Below are 15,765 nucleotides of genomic sequence, written 5' to 3'. Positions count from 1 at the left end.
GTCGTGCGTGTGTGTGTGTGTGTGTGTGTGTGTGTGTGTGTGTGTGTGTGTGTGTGCGTGCGTGCGTGTGTGTGTGTGTGTGTGTGTGCGTCGCTTGGACTGTGTTTGTACTTGGCTGCATCTTGCTGTTGCGTGCACCATTCTGTTCTGCGTTCGTGCTCAACCTGCTCCCACGCATCCGCCTGCCCCCTGTGCGCTTGCTGAAGGTGCCGTGTTCATCAATACAGAGGCCAGGTTTCCCATGTCCAGGTGGCACCAGCTGGCCAAGCACTGTGCACAGCGCTATCCTTCTCTCGCCAGCATAGCCGTGAGCGACAACGTCTTCACAAACCGAATTGTGAGTGGCCACATTACATCTCACCCGCGTGTTTTTCCAATCCCCCCCAACACCCAAACACACACACACACACCACATACACACACCCACACCCACACACACACACACACACACACACGCGCGCGCGCGCGCACGCACTCGCTGGTCTCACCAGTGATCGCTCACCCCCTTTCCTGTTTGCGTGCACTTTTTGTTTGCCCGTCAGTGGCTGTGATGGTCTCACTTTCGCTGTTCTGACTTGCTTGCGCGGTGTCATGCTTTGGCTGCGTGGAACGCAGAACACGGCAGATGAGTTTTGGATGTTTGTGCATGAAGCACTGCCGAGTTTACTGTCTTCAAGGTCCGCCAGTGTGTGCGCTCGTTGTGCCATCGCATCCTGGGCTGCTTGCCATCACCGTCGTGTCCCTCGCGCAACAGCTGTTGCAGCTGGATTTGCATTCGCAGTTGTCATCTTTGCATGCTGAGCCGAGGCGCACGCTCACATTGCTTGTCCACCACTGCAGTGGCGTGCGGCTGGTGGTGATTGACTCCATAGCGGCGCTGTTTCGAGCAGACTTTGCCCTCGACGAGTCTGCGGCACGCGCACATGTGCTGTTTGATATTGGGCGCCAACTTAAACAACTCGCACACGCACACAAGACCGCCATTGTCTGCATCAACCAAGTAAGGCAGTGTAAGTGCTTGCATGAATACGAGCATACCTGCATGAGTATTTGCGTTTCTGTGCATGTGCGAGTGTGTACACGGTGTATGTGTGCATGCGTGTGTGCGCGTGTGCGTGCGTGTGTTTGTGTTGCGATCGTTGAAGTAGGGTTCGTGCGCCTGCGGCATTCATTGAACAGCTGTTCAATAATTCGCCGGTGCACATATCCGCAGGTGTCTGCGCACGTGCCTGAGGAAGTTCTCCCGTCGTTTGCACCCTCGCGTGTCATCCCAGCACTCGGTCTAGCGTGGTCCTCGTGCATCAACGCCCGCTATTTTGTGCGACGCATCACTTCCCGCGAAGCGTCGGTCCAGGTGGAACCAAACAGCGGGCAGTTGTGTCTTTGTGTGTGGTTTGAGAGCCGTGGCTTGTTCTGAAAACACGAAGATACTCTCTCTCACACACACATGCATGCACATGTGTGCAGGCTGCCTGCGACGTTGAGCGACAACTTTCTTGTGCGCTCGCACCACATCTGCCTGAGGAGCGTGCGTCGTTCTTCGTGGACAACGACGGCTGCCATTCCATGGAACAGGCTGGCATCACATAGCTGCTGCAGCTTTTGTGTGTGTGTGTGTGTGTGGGTGTGCACAATCTTGTCCTTGAGTGTATCATCACGCATGTCACAAATGCCATCACACATGGGAAGCTCGTGTTATTTGAATTCTTGAACCATACATGAAATCGTGTTGTATGACGTGACGTATATAAACAAGCAGCAATCCTGGGAGCAGGCATGCGCGAATCGAAGTGCCCACAGATTGTACACGAGTACACATACAAACACACTTGTGGCGGTCAAAGGGCGAGTTACATTCGTTGTCAGAAAGGGTGAGGGTAAAACGAAGGAAGCATCATAAAATAAATATAATTGTCCCATAAACGTAACACAAACAAGCGCACTACCCACGCAAGACAGATGCGGGAGTGAGGCGGAGAGACACACACACATGTACACAGACAGACAGACACAGACAGACAGACACAGACATACACATACACAGGCACACAGACATAGACACGCGACTTGATCAGATGTAGAGGAGGTCGATGTCCGTCTTCTTCGAGCCAAAGATGGTTTCCTCCCACTTGGAGAGCTGCTTCAGGAAACTCTGGTTTGGCCTGTAATCACACACAGCGTGGGGCAGACGGGTAGACAGAGAGACAGAGAGACACACACACACAGACAGAGACACACACACACACACAGACAGAGACACACAAAACGCATAGACACACGGACACACACAGACACACACGGACACACACAGACACAGACACACAGACACACACACACACAGACGATATTGTGAGCAGGTTGGGTTGAGCTTCAAGCCATGTGCGTATGCACGGCAGTCGCGTCATCTCGCAGTCAAAAAAGTCCGTGTGAACATGCGCACAAGGAATAACTGACTTGACGCCCTGGCGGCGATCGCTGATAAACTCCAGGGCATGCTTCAGCGTCCATCTGTCGTTCACGCGAGCACATGTGTGCGCGCACGCAAGTGGCAAGCTGCGGTCAGTTGCGGTAAAATGTGGAAGGACGCGATCAACAACAGGAGTCGTTGTCTCAACACGACAAGCAACACACACGCACACAGACACACACACACACACAGACACACACACACACACACACAGACACACACACACACCCCCGCATGCGCACACACGTACTGTTTGTGTTTCATGAAATATGCGGTGAGAAAGGTGGTGCTTCTGCTCACTCCCATGGTGCAGTGAACTAGCACACGTCCTCCTCCCTTCACTGCTTTGTCTGAAGTCAACCAACAGCACCCGCATGTCACACCACAGCATGAGAACTCACAGATGAACAGACACGTGCACGAGAATACTGCAATCACCCGTGCCAATCGACACTGGAAGCATGCCTCTTGGCCCATCACTGCACATTTGCAAGAAATGGAAATAAACGTGCATACACGCACACAGACACACACACAGACACACACAAACACACACAGACACAGACACACACACACACACACAGATACAGAGCGTATGTACTCACGGATGAAGCTGGCAGCCATGTCAAAGTGGTCCATAACGTTCTCGCTAGGAACGTCCGAGACGCGCAGGGAGCAGTACGTGACACTCCCAGGAAACCTGGCAGTGCAACCAGAGGAGAGAGCAGTGAAAGCAAGGGCAAGTGTGTCAGTGACAACTTAGGCACAGTGACGCACAGCATGCTGAACATGCACGCACGCAGGGCAAGACGTAGCATTTCCACACACACACACACACACACACACACACACACACAAACACACACACGCACTTGTTCTCGTGCTCCTTTGTTGCGTTGAGGATGTGCGTGATGCCCAAGTCCTTGACCACCACATCAGAGTGGGCGTGAAGAAAGTTGCCCAGGTAGATTTGCTGCACGCGAATCTCAGATGGATATGTCTGCAGGCTCTCGCGCTGTGACAGGCTCACGAACACGTTTGTCTGCGTTTCGTGCGACAGGAATGGATATCGCTTGGAGAACTTTGCAAACCCCCCACTAAGCAGCGTCTGTGACGTTGTTGCATTTTGTGCATGTATATGTGCGTGTGTGCGAGTGCACGTGTGTGAATGAGCACGCAAGAATAGACAAGTGCCATAAAACCAACCACGCGACGCATGATTGCTCGTTGCGAAGGCAGCATGTAATAACGCAAGTGATTGCGCACCACATATTGGACGCCAGAGGACAGGAGTTCATCGCGCATTGCTGCGGCCGGGCCCGACGCGCTGCCGCTCTCATCGTACACGATGACGAGGCTGTAGTCGCTCATGGCAATCATGGGGTTCAGCCTGCATGCAACAACACCAGCGCGCAAGTACACACACACGCACGTTGAGGCGTAGTTTGTAAACGCATGTACAGACAATTGCACACACAAGACTTTGGATGTTTTCATGTTCGCGTGTGCATGGGTTGTAATGTGGGTACTCTTTTGTTCATATGTTCTCATGTTTACATGTGTGTCTGTGTGTGTGTGTGTGCGTGCGCGTGCAAGACGTACATGTCCTTGTGTTGTGCAGTGATGATGTGGCCGGCAGTGAAGGCAGCGTGATCACGCGCATCAATCAGCAGCATGTACTCTGCATCGTGGACATACGGTCTGCAGAGGTGGTGACAGTGCATTGAGGGGTGGGAGGATGTGTGGTGGAGGGTCGGCGAGCATACACTTGATGTGGTGGCGTCGTCCCCGCGCACATGTGTACATGACGCACGGATACAGACACGGACATAGAGACAAAGATACAGACACGGACACAGAGACAAAGACACAGACACGGACACAGAGACAAAGATACAGACACGGACATAGAGACAAAGATACAGACACGGACACAGAGACAAAGACACAGACACGGACACAGAGACAAAGATACAGACACGGATACAGAGACAAAGACACAGACACGGACATAGAGACAAGACACAGACACGGACATAGAGACAACACAGAGAACACTACAAACAACACACACACACACACACACACACACACACACACACACACACACACACACACACACACACACACACACACACACCGGCGTGTCGTGCTCACCTGACGATGCCTGCGTTGAGGGCATTGAAGAGCTCACTGCAACCGGCCACATCGCTGGCCAGATTACCAATGGCTGAGTAGACGGACTGCAGCGTTTCCGATCGAGTGTCAGGCGCTGCCGGTGATGGCCTGCGTCCTACTGACGACTGCAGGGGATAACAAGTGGTGCGTACATGCGTGAGAGGACATGTGTTCGTGGCACGCAGCAAGGTGGTGTGTGCAGGTGAAAACACACCGTAGCTGCTGTGTGGAGACGAAAACACACACACACACACACACACACACACACACACACACACACACACACACACACACACACACACACACACACACGCAAGTACACGTACGCAAATACAGACACAGGCACACGGGCGCCTGCGGTACCTTGCGCTGGAGCAGGATGGTTGCGTGTGCGCTTGCGCGACGCTTTTCCTCGACGAGTTGCAGCCGATCTCCAATGCTTCTTCGCATCGTGTCCCACTCCTGCATGATTTTCGCGTCCGTGCGGCCGTCTGATTCGTGCACAACATCGGCCATAAGCGCTGCCTGCTCCTGCAGCTGCGCGTGCAGCACGTTTGTGAGGCTGAACTTGCGCGCGGCCGATATGAGGGGAGGCGTCAGCACACCGTCACCACGTCCTCTGGTGCCCGCCGTGTGTGTGCTGAGCGGATCTGGCGTTGGAGACGGGCGCGTGCTGTCTTGGCGAATGTCCACGTCTTCAATGTGCAGCGTGTGGTGATGCGGCCTGGAGAGCGTATCGTCGTCGTCCAGCCCGCCCATCGGCAGCGACCCAATTGAATTATCATCGCCAGCTGCAGCGCTGCCATCGCTCTGAGCAACGTCATCCTTATCGCCGTCACCGTCACGGTTGTCGTCGTCGTTGTCCTCGGTGCAGGTGCTACTGCTGCTGTTGTCCTCTGCGTCTGTTTCATGCAGTGTGCTCGGAAAGAACGCGGAGGGATGATAGTCATCCACGCTTCGCGTGTGCACTGAAACGCCCAGCAAAGCAACACAAGGGTTCTGTTAGAAGCAGGAAGCCGCCGCGATCTCACAGGGATGCACAAGCGCATAAACGTGCACATACACACAGACACACACAGATACACAGACAGATACACACGCATGCACACACACACACACACGCACAGATATACACACGCATGCACACAGACACAAAAGTTCATTGAACACACCAAAGAGGCCCGGTGATGATGCTTGGCTGAGCAAACGGTGGGCCGACGTGGTGGTTGTGTTGAGAGGGCTGGGCTCCAGCGTGCTTGTCGCCGATGTGCTATTGGCTGTTGCGCCCTGCGCATCCCACGTGTTGTCGACCGGGGACAACTGCAATGGGCGTGGCTCGGCTGTTTGCACAATGTTGTGGTTGCAGCTGGGCTGGTCATGCTCCTTCTGTAAGGGCATGCCATTCGCTTCTTCGTGTTGCTGTTCATTGAGATCCTCCTTCTCGTTGTTGTTGTGGCTGTGTGCTGGGGTCTCTTGTTGTGGCAACAATGAAAAGTGCAAGGTGGTGCTGCCCGGCGATGCTTCGTCCTCTTGTTCGAGTTCAGACGGTACGCCAGAGTCGTTGCACCGCGTTCCGTCAGCCTGTGGTTGCACATGTGCCGCCGATGCCATGCCGGTCTTGCCGTTCTTGCCGTTCTTTTTGCTGCTCTTGTCGTTGCTCGCTGCTTTGTGTGGTTGTGTGCCATCAGGGTCAAAGGTCCTGGATGCGCTGCTGGCAAGCACAGCCACGTTCTTCGAAGCCGAGCACCCCATGGCGCGTGGGTGCGTGCGCGGTGAGATGCCCCTGGCTTGCTTGCCTGCCTGTCTGCCTCTGCCTCTGCCTCTGCCTCTGCCTCTGCGTCTGCTTCTTCAGTTGTTTGGTTGCGTTGTGCGCGTTTTTGCTTCGCTGTTGTCAGCGAAACCACGTCGACTTTTGACTAATGATTCCTGCTAATAATCTCACCAACACAAAACAGCACACAAACAGCATGCCTCCACTGCTGCGCACTTTTCCATACCCGCCGCCATCCGAGCCCCTCACTCAAACACACGCACTGTGTCGTCCCTTGTTCCACGTCTCTGACACACGCATACGCACACGCACATTATACTCATATACACGCACACACGCACACACGCACACACATACACGTGTGAGGGAGCGAGCAAACGAGCATCAAGAAGCAGCAAGCCATGTCGTCAACAGCCAAAAGCGCGACCACAACGCCGCGAGCAAAGGTGGTGAGCAAGACGACGACGCGTCCCACATTCGCCACGCCGCGGTCCGCTACCAAGACACGTACCACCAAGAAGTCGACAACCCCAGGCCACAAAAAGGGCACTGGAAAGCAGCGCGTCACCAGACATGTTGACCAGCGCGTCCAAGCACGCAACAGGTACGCCATGACAATGACTCGCAGTCATCCTTGGGGGACGCGCGTCGATTTGGTTTTGCTGTGGAATTGTTGGTGGTGGTTTGAATTTGATCGACGAAATCGAGGTGGTCAAGGTACAGTGGCATCTCCGCTGTGGCGGAACCCGATGCAACTTGCGCTTGTGTGACAGTCACCACTTTCAAACGAGCTCTTACGACCATCATGCTCACCGTGGCAATGCTCTGCACCCAATTGGCAGTGCACTGAACGCCTTTGGTGGCGTCAAGGTCGATGTCTTCGTGCGTGTGCGCCCTCGCCTGGAGCTCGAGAGTGGCCAGGAGGAATGTGTCTCTGTTGACCCGGAGGAGAACACGCTTGAGCTGCGTGATCCAGCAGGGAACCCAGCCACCTACACTTACGACAAGGTTTGTTCATGTGTGCTTGTGTGCGAGTGTGTGTGTGTATGTATGTGTATGTGTGTGTGTGTGCGCGCATGTGTTTGTGCGTGTGTACGTGCGTGTGTGCATGCGTGTGTATGGCCGTGCATGTTTTCATCCAGTAGCAGCCGCACGCACGCGTAGCCCGTGCTTGTATGCAGCTGCTCTTGCTGTTCATTCGTATTGACTCACCCATACACGTGGCACATACGCAACCAACGCGCAAAACCATGACACACACACTCACATCCCAAACACACACGCACACACAATACAACACGCACGACAAAACCACGTGTGCACTGCCACGCCAGGTGTATGGCCCAAGCTCGTCCCAGTCCGATGTGTACGATGATTGCGTGTCTCCAATTGTGGAGCAAGTCTGCCGCGGTATGAACTGCTGTATCTTCGCATACGGTCAAACCGGCGCAGGAAAGGTGCGCACAACCGTGTGCATGCGTGTGTAAGGAAGTGCGTGCATGTGCATGTGCATACATGTGTGACTTCATGCACTGCACTTCTTGCACTGCCAACCCATCCCTTGCATTGCTGCAGGCACTGTGACGTTGCCAATCACATCTCATCCTTGTTGCACTGCCACTATCACCATCACACACACCCACACCCACACCCACGCACCCACACGCACCCACGCCCACATACACACGCCCACACACACACACACACACACACACACACACACACACACACACACACACACACACACACACACACACACACACACACACACACACACACACGCACACGCACGCACGCACGCACACGCGCGCACACACGCACGCACGCACACGCGCGCACACACACACACACACACACACGCGCGCACACACACACACACACACACGCGCGCACACACACCCACACACACACACCCACACACACACACACACACACACACACACACACACACACACACACACACGCACGCACGCACGCACGCACACGCGCGCACACACGCACGCACGCACACGCGCGCACACACGTACATGCAGACGTTCACCATGCGCGGTGATTTGTCGAGCAACGAGAACCAGCACGGTATCATTCAGCGATCCCTCTCCCATCTGCTTCGTCGCCTGCACGAGCACGAGTACACCGATATCAAGGTAACCCACAGGCGTGCACATCCATACGGAAACATACCAAGGCTGCGCTTGCACTGCCACGTGTGTGTGTGTGTGCGTGCATGTATTGTATGTCGCATTTGTCTCGGTGCGTGGCGTCTCGCTCCCGCGTTTTCGCAAGCGCCTCCACAACCTCACCCCATTGTACGACCACCGCCACCGCGACCACCAATAACTACACATGACCAACGCCGCTTGGTCTGTACCGCAGGTCAAGTGCTCGTTCCTTGAGATCTACAACGAGGAGCTGGAGGACCTGTTTGACGCAAAGTCGAAGCCAAGCACACGCAAGCGCAGCACGCGCACAACCAACAACCTCGTGCTCGTGGACGACGAGAAGCGTGGATGCGTGTGCAAGGGCCTCAAGGAAATGGCCGTCGAATCTGTGCCGCAGGTTCGTGGCCTGTTGTCCATCCCCATGTGTCTCCTGCATGCATTCACGCACACACGCCGACGCAGTGCCCCTTTCATGGCGTGTGCTGATGCTCTTGCCCCCCTTTGATGCACTGCCAAGGCACCTTGGCGAGGTGCTTTGCTGTACTATTTCACTTCACTCACTCGCACCTGCCCGCTTCATTTACGGGGGCTGTCTCTTCCTGCTCTTCCTGCTCCGCACCCTCAACCCACCTCGCTTCGATGATAGGTGATGTCCCTCCTTGAAGCAGCCGAAGCAAAGGCTCGGTAAGCACCCCTCTCTGTGTGCGTGCGTGCGTGTGTGCATGTGTGCGTGTGTGCGTGCATGTGTGCGTGTGTGCGTGCGGGTGTGTGTGTGTGTGTGCGTGCGTGTGCGTGCGTGTGCATGTGCGTGTTCGCTTGTTTATGTGTGTGTGTGCGCGTGTGTTCACGACACCAGTGTCCATCTATGCTCACGACCCACCTCTTCTTCTCCCCATTCTCCGTCACGGCGCTCGCATTCTGCCGTTGCAGGTACTCTGAGACGAAGATGAACAAGCTGTCCAACCGCGCCCACCGCATCTTCACGCTGATTGTCGACTTCAAGCGCTACGAGAAGCCCGTGCAGGCGACGCTGACCTTTGTTGATCTCGCCGGCTCTGAGGACATCTCCAAGAGCGGCGCCACAGGCCTGACAGCCCGAGAGGCAAGCCACATCAACAAGAGTCTCCTCACCCTCGGCAGGTGCGTACTGTCTTTTGTGCGTGTGTGCATGTGCATGTGTGTATGTGTGTGTGTGTTTGTGGGAGGTGTGCGTGCCAGTTGACGGGACCTGCATGGCGTGTGATGTGTGCTCTTTCGTTGGAGGTCCCAGTGATGCGTCAGCAAGCATTTCATGCCAGCCAACGCATGCATAATTGTTCGTGTGTACACACTACTTCCTTCTTGCCCTTTTCCATTGTCCACCTTCCGCCTCACACGCACACGCACACGCACACACACACACACACACACACACACACACACACACACACACACACACACACACACACACACACACCAACACCTTTTTTCCCCAGGGTCATCAACGCACTGGCATGCAACGAGCGGCACATCCCCTACCGCGACTCCAAGCTGACGCGCCTGCTGTCAGAGGCGCTCGGTGGCGTGTGCAAGACTTCGTTTATCGCGTGCGTGAGCCCGTGCTCGGGTTCCAACACAGAGACAAGCAGCACGCTGCGCTATGCAGAGCGCGCCATGGAGGCACTCAACATCTCCCAGCTGCCTCGCTGGAAACAGGTACGGCGACGCGAACGAGTGGTTGCAGCATGCAGTCATGATGCACAATGTGCGCCTTGACGAAGGGGTGTCTGCTGCTTCCCACGTTCCCTGCCTGTACGTGTGTATGTGTGTGTGTTTGGGGGGGGGGAGTCTGTACGTGCGCCGCTGTCTGCACTTGCGCGTGTTGGTCCACCGCCACGCCACAGCACCCAAACATACTCTCACTACCTCCCTTCTCCCTCCCCCTCTCCCCCTCTCCCTCCCTCCCTCTCTCTCTCTCTCTCTCGCCACAAATCACACTGCAGGATGAGATTATGATTGACGGGCTGACGCGGCGTGTGCAGCAGCTTGTGGACGACCTCGAGAGCATGCGCAAGATGCACAAGGAGGAGATGCAGGAGCTCAAGAGCGAGCGCGACCACCTGCTTGAGGAAAACGTGCAGCACAAGCGGGACCTGGGCCGCGCCCACCGCAAGATTGACCGGTTGCTTGCACGCAAGGCCGAGCTGAAGAGCGGCGTGAATCTGCTGACGGGCCAGAAGGCGGATCTGATCAGCGAGAAGGAGGCGCTGCAGAAGGAGCTGCTGGAGACGCGCATGGACCGCGACGGCCTGCGCGCCGACCGCAACACGATGGAGGTGGTCCTCAAGTCTGTGCGCGACATGCGCAACCGCCTGCTGGACGCCCACTCGGCGACGGAAAAGTCCCTGACGTCGGACGCGCTGGCGCTGAAGAAGGTGATTGAGGGCGCCGTGGTGGACATTGACGAGCTGCACCAGGAGATTGCGCGCAAGAAGAGCCTCTCTGTGCACAACGAGCAGACGGCGGACGCATATCTGGAGCGCCTGTCTGCGCACCTCCGCGACATTATCCAGGAGGTGCAGGACTTTCAGGGCATGCAGGACACGCAGCACTCTGGGCTGCAGTCGATGCTCTCCGAGCTGCGCGGGACGCGGCAGCGCGAGACGGCGGCACTGACCAACGACATCAACCGCGTTGCCACGGGGATTGTGTCCGTGTTCAAGGACCTGGTGCAGCAGGCGGAGGATGTGGAGACGGCCCGCAAGGCGCGCATCTCCCGCGGCCGCGAGGACGCCACGCTGCAGACGCAGCACATGCAGGCGGCGCTTGAGAAGGCGCAGGTTGCCGTGGTCGGCCAGCTGGGCGAGCTGCGGAAGCACTGCGATGCACTCGGGGCGTCGATGAACGGGTGGGCGGAGCGCGCCAACCAGCAGGCCGGGGACCTCCTCACGGCGTCAAAGGGGTTCACCACGGAGGTAAAGGGCAAGCTGCGCGGGTTTGAGGAGCACATGGTGAACGCAACCAACGCGCACGTGAACCAGCTGGAGGCGCACCACGCGGCGCTGGTGTCGTTCCTGACGGAGGAGAAGGCCAAGCTCGAGGCGCAGTCGGAGCAGGTGATTGAGGACATTGCGGCGTTTGTGTCGCGGCAGGTGCGCGACTACGCGACGCAGGCGCAGCGGCGGGCGGAGACGGCGGTGAACGGCTTCAAGGACCGCACCAGCACCATGACCGACGACGTGCGGGAGCTGGCCAATGCACAGGGCGCGCAGCTGCGGGTGCTGAACGAGGCTGTTGCCGGCAACGACGCGGCGGTGGAAGAGGGCGTCAAGGCGGCGCGCACCACGACGGCACGGCAGCTGGCGACGGCGCAGGGCATCCTGGACAACGTGCGGTCGGCCTCGGCGGACACGGAGGCGGAGCTGACGACGCACGTGGACGGCATGGCGCAGACGGCGACGCACCACAAGGAGCAGCGGCTCAAGTTCCTCGGGGAGGACGAGCAGGCGGCGCAGGCGGCGCGGGCAGCCAGCGAGCGCGTGTACAAGAAGGGCATCAAGGAGATGCAGACGGAGGGCGAGGCGCTGCGGGGAAGCGTGGCGCAGCACCTGCAGGCGTTTACCGCGGCAACCGACGACCTGAGCACGAACCTTGCGGAGACGCGGACGAGCGTGCGGGAGCACGTGGAGGCGGCACAGGAGCAGTTGTACGACACGGAGGCGGACGGGGCCAACTACGTGATGCAGGAGATCAAGCGGGACACGAAGGAGGCGCCGCCGCACAAGGCGTACACGTATCCACAGGATTACGCCGCCACGCCCGCGTATGGCGCCGTGCTGGAGAACGTCAAGCCGGATTGGACGCGGGAGGAAGGCATCATGGAGGGGCAGGTCAAGCCCGGGCGCGGGACGGACTTTGCTGGGGAGAAGGGCGACGAGGACCACAGCGGGGTGCTGACGTCGACGCTTCCAAAGCCGCTGGAGGCGCCGGAGCAGCAGCGGCTGGACCGCGCCGTGTACGAGAGTGATGCCGGCGAGTACGAGGACCCCGAGGGGTTTGTGGACCCCATTGACCGCGACTCGGAGGATGAGGAGGAGGACGACGATGATGATGCTGCTGCTGCTGCCGAGAGCGAGCACCAGGACAGCACCGCTCAAGATGGCGATGTGCAGGCGAGCACTGGTGGTGCCGACGAGCAGCAGCAAGAGGATGCGCACACCAACGGTGCAGCCAATGTGCAGACACCCGACGCTGTTTGAAGCCGGAAACGGCTCGCCTGCGGCATGACATGGCATGATGCGGAGGTTGACAGCTTGCCGAGTTGATTGTGGGTGTGTTGTGCTGCGTTTTGTACGTGTTGCATGTTGCATGCTGTTTCTCGTTGCATTGTGTGTTGTTGTGTTGTGTTGCATTGTGTGCTGTTGTGCTGCGTTGTGCGTTTGCCGAACAAAATAGTTGATTGTCGTTTGACGAGTTCAGTTAGCCCTTCACACTTCTTGCTTGCAAGCAGGGAAGAGGAGGAATTTGATTTGTTGTGCATGGAAACCCATAATGAGTTGTTGGGTGGTTGGCTTGGTTTCACCTGGCAATGGTGCTTCTCTCTGTGTGCTTTTGTGCTCCTCTTGATGCGTGCGTGCGTGCGTGTGTGTGTGTGTGTTTGTGTGAGTGTGGTTGTGCACGTTTGTGTACATTGTGTGTTGAGGAACAATACAACGACAAATGCATTGGGTCTGTGCTGGTGGGGCTGTTTACTGGTACATCTGACACACGTGCTCGCGTGTGTGTGAATATCCTAAAGACGAGGGCAACCAAGCACAGGGGGTGCTTGTCGGTTATTTACATTTCTGTTAGCGATGCATATCTCTGAGCAATGGGCCACAACAGCTACATCTCCATGTGCTGATGCTGCTGCTGCTGTTGCTGGAAGAAAGGGTGTGCAAGTGCCTGCGCTGCTGTCAGTCGAAATCTCGAGTCAATGGACAGGCAACCGCGCACCTGCAGCCAGAGCGAGCAAGAAGGAGGAGAAGGAGAGGGTAGGGGAGCAAGGTAAGTGCAGCATGGGCAGTGAGCGAATGTGTGTGTGTGTGTGTGTAAACGCATACACAGACAGACAAAATGACAGACAGACAGACAGACAGGCAGGCAGACAGACAGGCAGGCAGACAGACAGGCAGGCAGACAGACAGACAGGTGTCGAATCCTGGACTGCCATCTTACCAGGTCATAAAACTCCTTGGGAAAGGAAAGTGGGGCGTCGTCTGGACAGCGGAGACGGGTGCAAAACGCCTCCAGATCGTGTGCAACACCGATTTCGTCCGGCGGATCGGCACCAAATTCCACATCAAGCTCCTTGTCTATGCTCGCCCACGAGGCGTGTGTGAACGAGTGAGCGAATGAGTGTGAACGAGTGAGCAAATAAGTGTGTGGTTGCGTTGTGTGGGAGGCACAAGCATGACGACAGCGTCGTTTGAGCAAGCAATGTCACCCTCCCGCTCCCCCGGACAGCGCACCAAGGGCAGCTGCAAAGTCTTTGAAGGGAACGAAGCCAAAGACGGCGATGTATTCCGCGAGGCACGTGAGGTCATCCTCAGCAGGGAAGAAGGGCGTGCGGTGGCTGGCAGCCAGGACGTTTGTGGGGAGGGGGAGGAGCAAACGGGGTGTGATGCGGGGAAATGAAGGAGACTGTGGAGTGGACGAAACTGATACATAGAAGGGCGCAAGCAGACAAATCGACAGGCAGGGAGACACACACACATACAAAATACACAAACACAGACACACAACGCACATACATATATACATACATACATACATACATACATACATACATACATACATACATACATACATACATACATACATATATACATACATACATACATACATACATACATATATACATACATACATACATACATACATACAGAGGAGCAAACGGGGTGTGATGCGGGGAAATGAAGGAGACTGTGGAGTGGACGAAACTGATACATAGAAGGGCGCAAGCAGACAAATCGACAGGCAGGGAGACACACACACATACAAAATACACAAACACAGACACACAACGCACATACATATATACATACATACATACATACATACATACATACATACATACATACATACATACATACATACATACATATATACATACATACATACATACATACATACATATATACATACATACATACATACATACATACATACATACATACATATATACACACAAACACGCAGGGGTTGGTCTCACGAGAGCAGGCCGAGGGCAATGACGCCAGCAGAGAACATGTCGATGGCTGCGCTCTGATAGGTGCACTGGAGCAGCACCTCCGGCGCACGGTATCCGCGGGTCCCGGCCCGGTTCCACCGCTTCGACTTGCGGTCGTCGTCCTCGGGCACAGCGTCCTCTGGTACACACACAAGGTCCCTTGTTTTGTTTTGTTGTTTGGGTGCATGGCGGTGAGAAAGGTGGAGCAGGAATGTTTGTGGGTACGCGTGGTTGCGTTGGTGGTTTGTCACGCATGTGAGGGAAAGGGCGCTTGCTTGCTTGCAATTGGACAGACAGTGGCATATGCAGCTTATGCAGGAATGCAACAGTGTGTGTGTGTGTGTGTGCATGAATGGCAGAGAGCAAGCGGCAGAACGCACGGTTGTGCTGGTGCGTGGCGGGAGCAAAACTCCAGCTCCTTGTCAAATGCCTCCTGCGCCGTGAGAAACATGTAGTCTGCACACATGGCGCGAGCGGAGCACGTGAACCCAGGTGCGAATGAGAACAATGGACAGACATTGAAAAGATGGAGGGGGGGGGGACAGGGCATCGAGGGTGGGGGGGGGGCAAGATGAGAGTCCACCAGATCCGCACACACACACACACACATGCACGCACACACATATGCGCACACACATATGCACACACACACACACACACACACACACACACCCACCCACACCCACACACACCCACACCCACACACACGCACATATGCACACACACATGCACGCACCGTCTGCGGCGATGCGACGAGCAAGGCCAAAGTCAACGAGGCAGCCCGTGGCGCCAGGCGCGAAGAGGAAGTTGCTTGGCTTCACATCCCGATGCACAATGCCGCGCTCATGCTGGCACACCACAAAACAAGTGCACGCACACACACACACACACACAAACACACACACACACACACACACACACAACAACACACACACAC

General features: G+C 56.1%; 4 protein-coding genes across 4 annotated transcripts in view; 2 read left to right on the top strand and 2 right to left on the bottom strand.

Moving 5' to 3' along the window:
• Positions 1-1,767, top strand: part of PTSG_00395 (uncharacterized protein) — a 2,941-nt gene extending 1,174 nt beyond the window's left edge. The window contains exons 3-7 of the mRNA XM_004998887.1: positions 207-337; positions 616-677; positions 841-1,000; positions 1,214-1,354; positions 1,468-1,767. Coding sequence (XP_004998944.1) covers positions 207-337; positions 616-677; positions 841-1,000; positions 1,214-1,354; positions 1,468-1,590 — 617 coding nt within the window. The 3' untranslated portion in view covers positions 1,591-1,767. The remainder of the gene's footprint in view (positions 1-206; positions 338-615; positions 678-840; positions 1,001-1,213; positions 1,355-1,467) is intronic.
• On the bottom strand, positions 1,684-6,478 carry PTSG_00394 (uncharacterized protein). Its single transcript, XM_004998886.1, has 10 exons — positions 5,818-6,478; positions 5,009-5,613; positions 4,625-4,770; positions 4,070-4,168; positions 3,734-3,857; positions 3,340-3,575; positions 3,073-3,167; positions 2,718-2,817; positions 2,455-2,508; positions 1,684-2,162 (listed from the first exon to the last, which is right to left on the bottom strand). The coding sequence occupies exons 1-10, from the start codon at positions 6,395-6,397 to the stop codon at positions 2,072-2,074; spliced, it is 2,130 nt and encodes a 709-aa protein (XP_004998943.1). The 5' UTR covers positions 6,398-6,478; the 3' UTR covers positions 1,684-2,071.
• Positions 6,479-6,613: 135 nt separating this feature from the next.
• PTSG_00393 (uncharacterized protein) lies at positions 6,614-13,281 on the top strand. Its single transcript, XM_004998885.1, has 9 exons — positions 6,614-7,020; positions 7,259-7,424; positions 7,751-7,873; positions 8,450-8,563; positions 8,793-8,975; positions 9,225-9,262; positions 9,509-9,718; positions 10,054-10,273; positions 10,561-13,281. The coding sequence occupies exons 1-9, from the start codon at positions 6,818-6,820 to the stop codon at positions 12,814-12,816; spliced, it is 3,513 nt and encodes a 1,170-aa protein (XP_004998942.1). The 5' UTR covers positions 6,614-6,817; the 3' UTR covers positions 12,817-13,281.
• Positions 13,282-13,291: 10 nt separating this feature from the next.
• Positions 13,292-15,765, bottom strand: part of PTSG_00392 (uncharacterized protein) — a gene marked incomplete at its 5' end in the record, with an annotated part of 3,455 nt that continues 981 nt past the window's right edge. Inside the window, 6 exons of the mRNA XM_004998884.1 lie at positions 13,292-13,552; positions 13,775-13,911; positions 14,068-14,171; positions 14,811-14,987; positions 15,209-15,284; positions 15,565-15,676. Coding sequence (XP_004998941.1) covers positions 13,442-13,552; positions 13,775-13,911; positions 14,068-14,171; positions 14,811-14,987; positions 15,209-15,284; positions 15,565-15,676 — 717 coding nt within the window. The 3' untranslated portion in view covers positions 13,292-13,441. The remainder of the gene's footprint in view (positions 13,553-13,774; positions 13,912-14,067; positions 14,172-14,810; positions 14,988-15,208; positions 15,285-15,564; positions 15,677-15,765) is intronic.

The sequence above is a fragment of the Salpingoeca rosetta genome (assembly GCF_000188695.1).
Source record: "Salpingoeca rosetta unplaced genomic scaffold supercont1.1, whole genome shotgun sequence".
NCBI lineage: Eukaryota > Choanoflagellata > Craspedida > Salpingoecidae > Salpingoeca > Salpingoeca rosetta.
Note: the sequence above shows the minus strand (reverse complement) of the source record. Positions and strands in the feature narration are given on the sequence as shown.

What these genes read in the sequence shown, in the direction of transcription:
- PTSG_00394 (XM_004998886.1), bottom strand. Translation starts at nt 6,397, where the DNA reads ATGGGGTGCTCGGCTTCGAAGAACGTGGCTGTGCTTGCCAGCAGCGCA. An exon ending in ATCATCACCGGGCCTCTTTG is followed by an intron (nt 5,614 to 5,817) that starts GTGTGTTCAATG and finishes TGGGCGTTTCAG; the next exon opens with TGCACACGCGAAGCGTGGAT. An exon ending in ACTGCACAACACAAGGACAT is followed by an intron (nt 3,858 to 4,069) that starts GTACGTCTTGCA and finishes TGTTGCATGCAG; the next exon opens with GCTGAACCCCATGATTGCCA.
- PTSG_00393 (XM_004998885.1), top strand. Translation starts at nt 6,818, where the DNA reads ATGTCGTCAACAGCCAAAAGCGCGACCACAACGCCGCGAGCAAAGGTG. An exon ending in ACGAGTACACCGATATCAAG is followed by an intron (nt 8,564 to 8,792) that starts GTAACCCACAGG and finishes TCTGTACCGCAG; the next exon opens with GTCAAGTGCTCGTTCCTTGA. An exon ending in GCAGCCGAAGCAAAGGCTCG is followed by an intron (nt 9,263 to 9,508) that starts GTAAGCACCCCT and finishes CTGCCGTTGCAG; the next exon opens with GTACTCTGAGACGAAGATGA.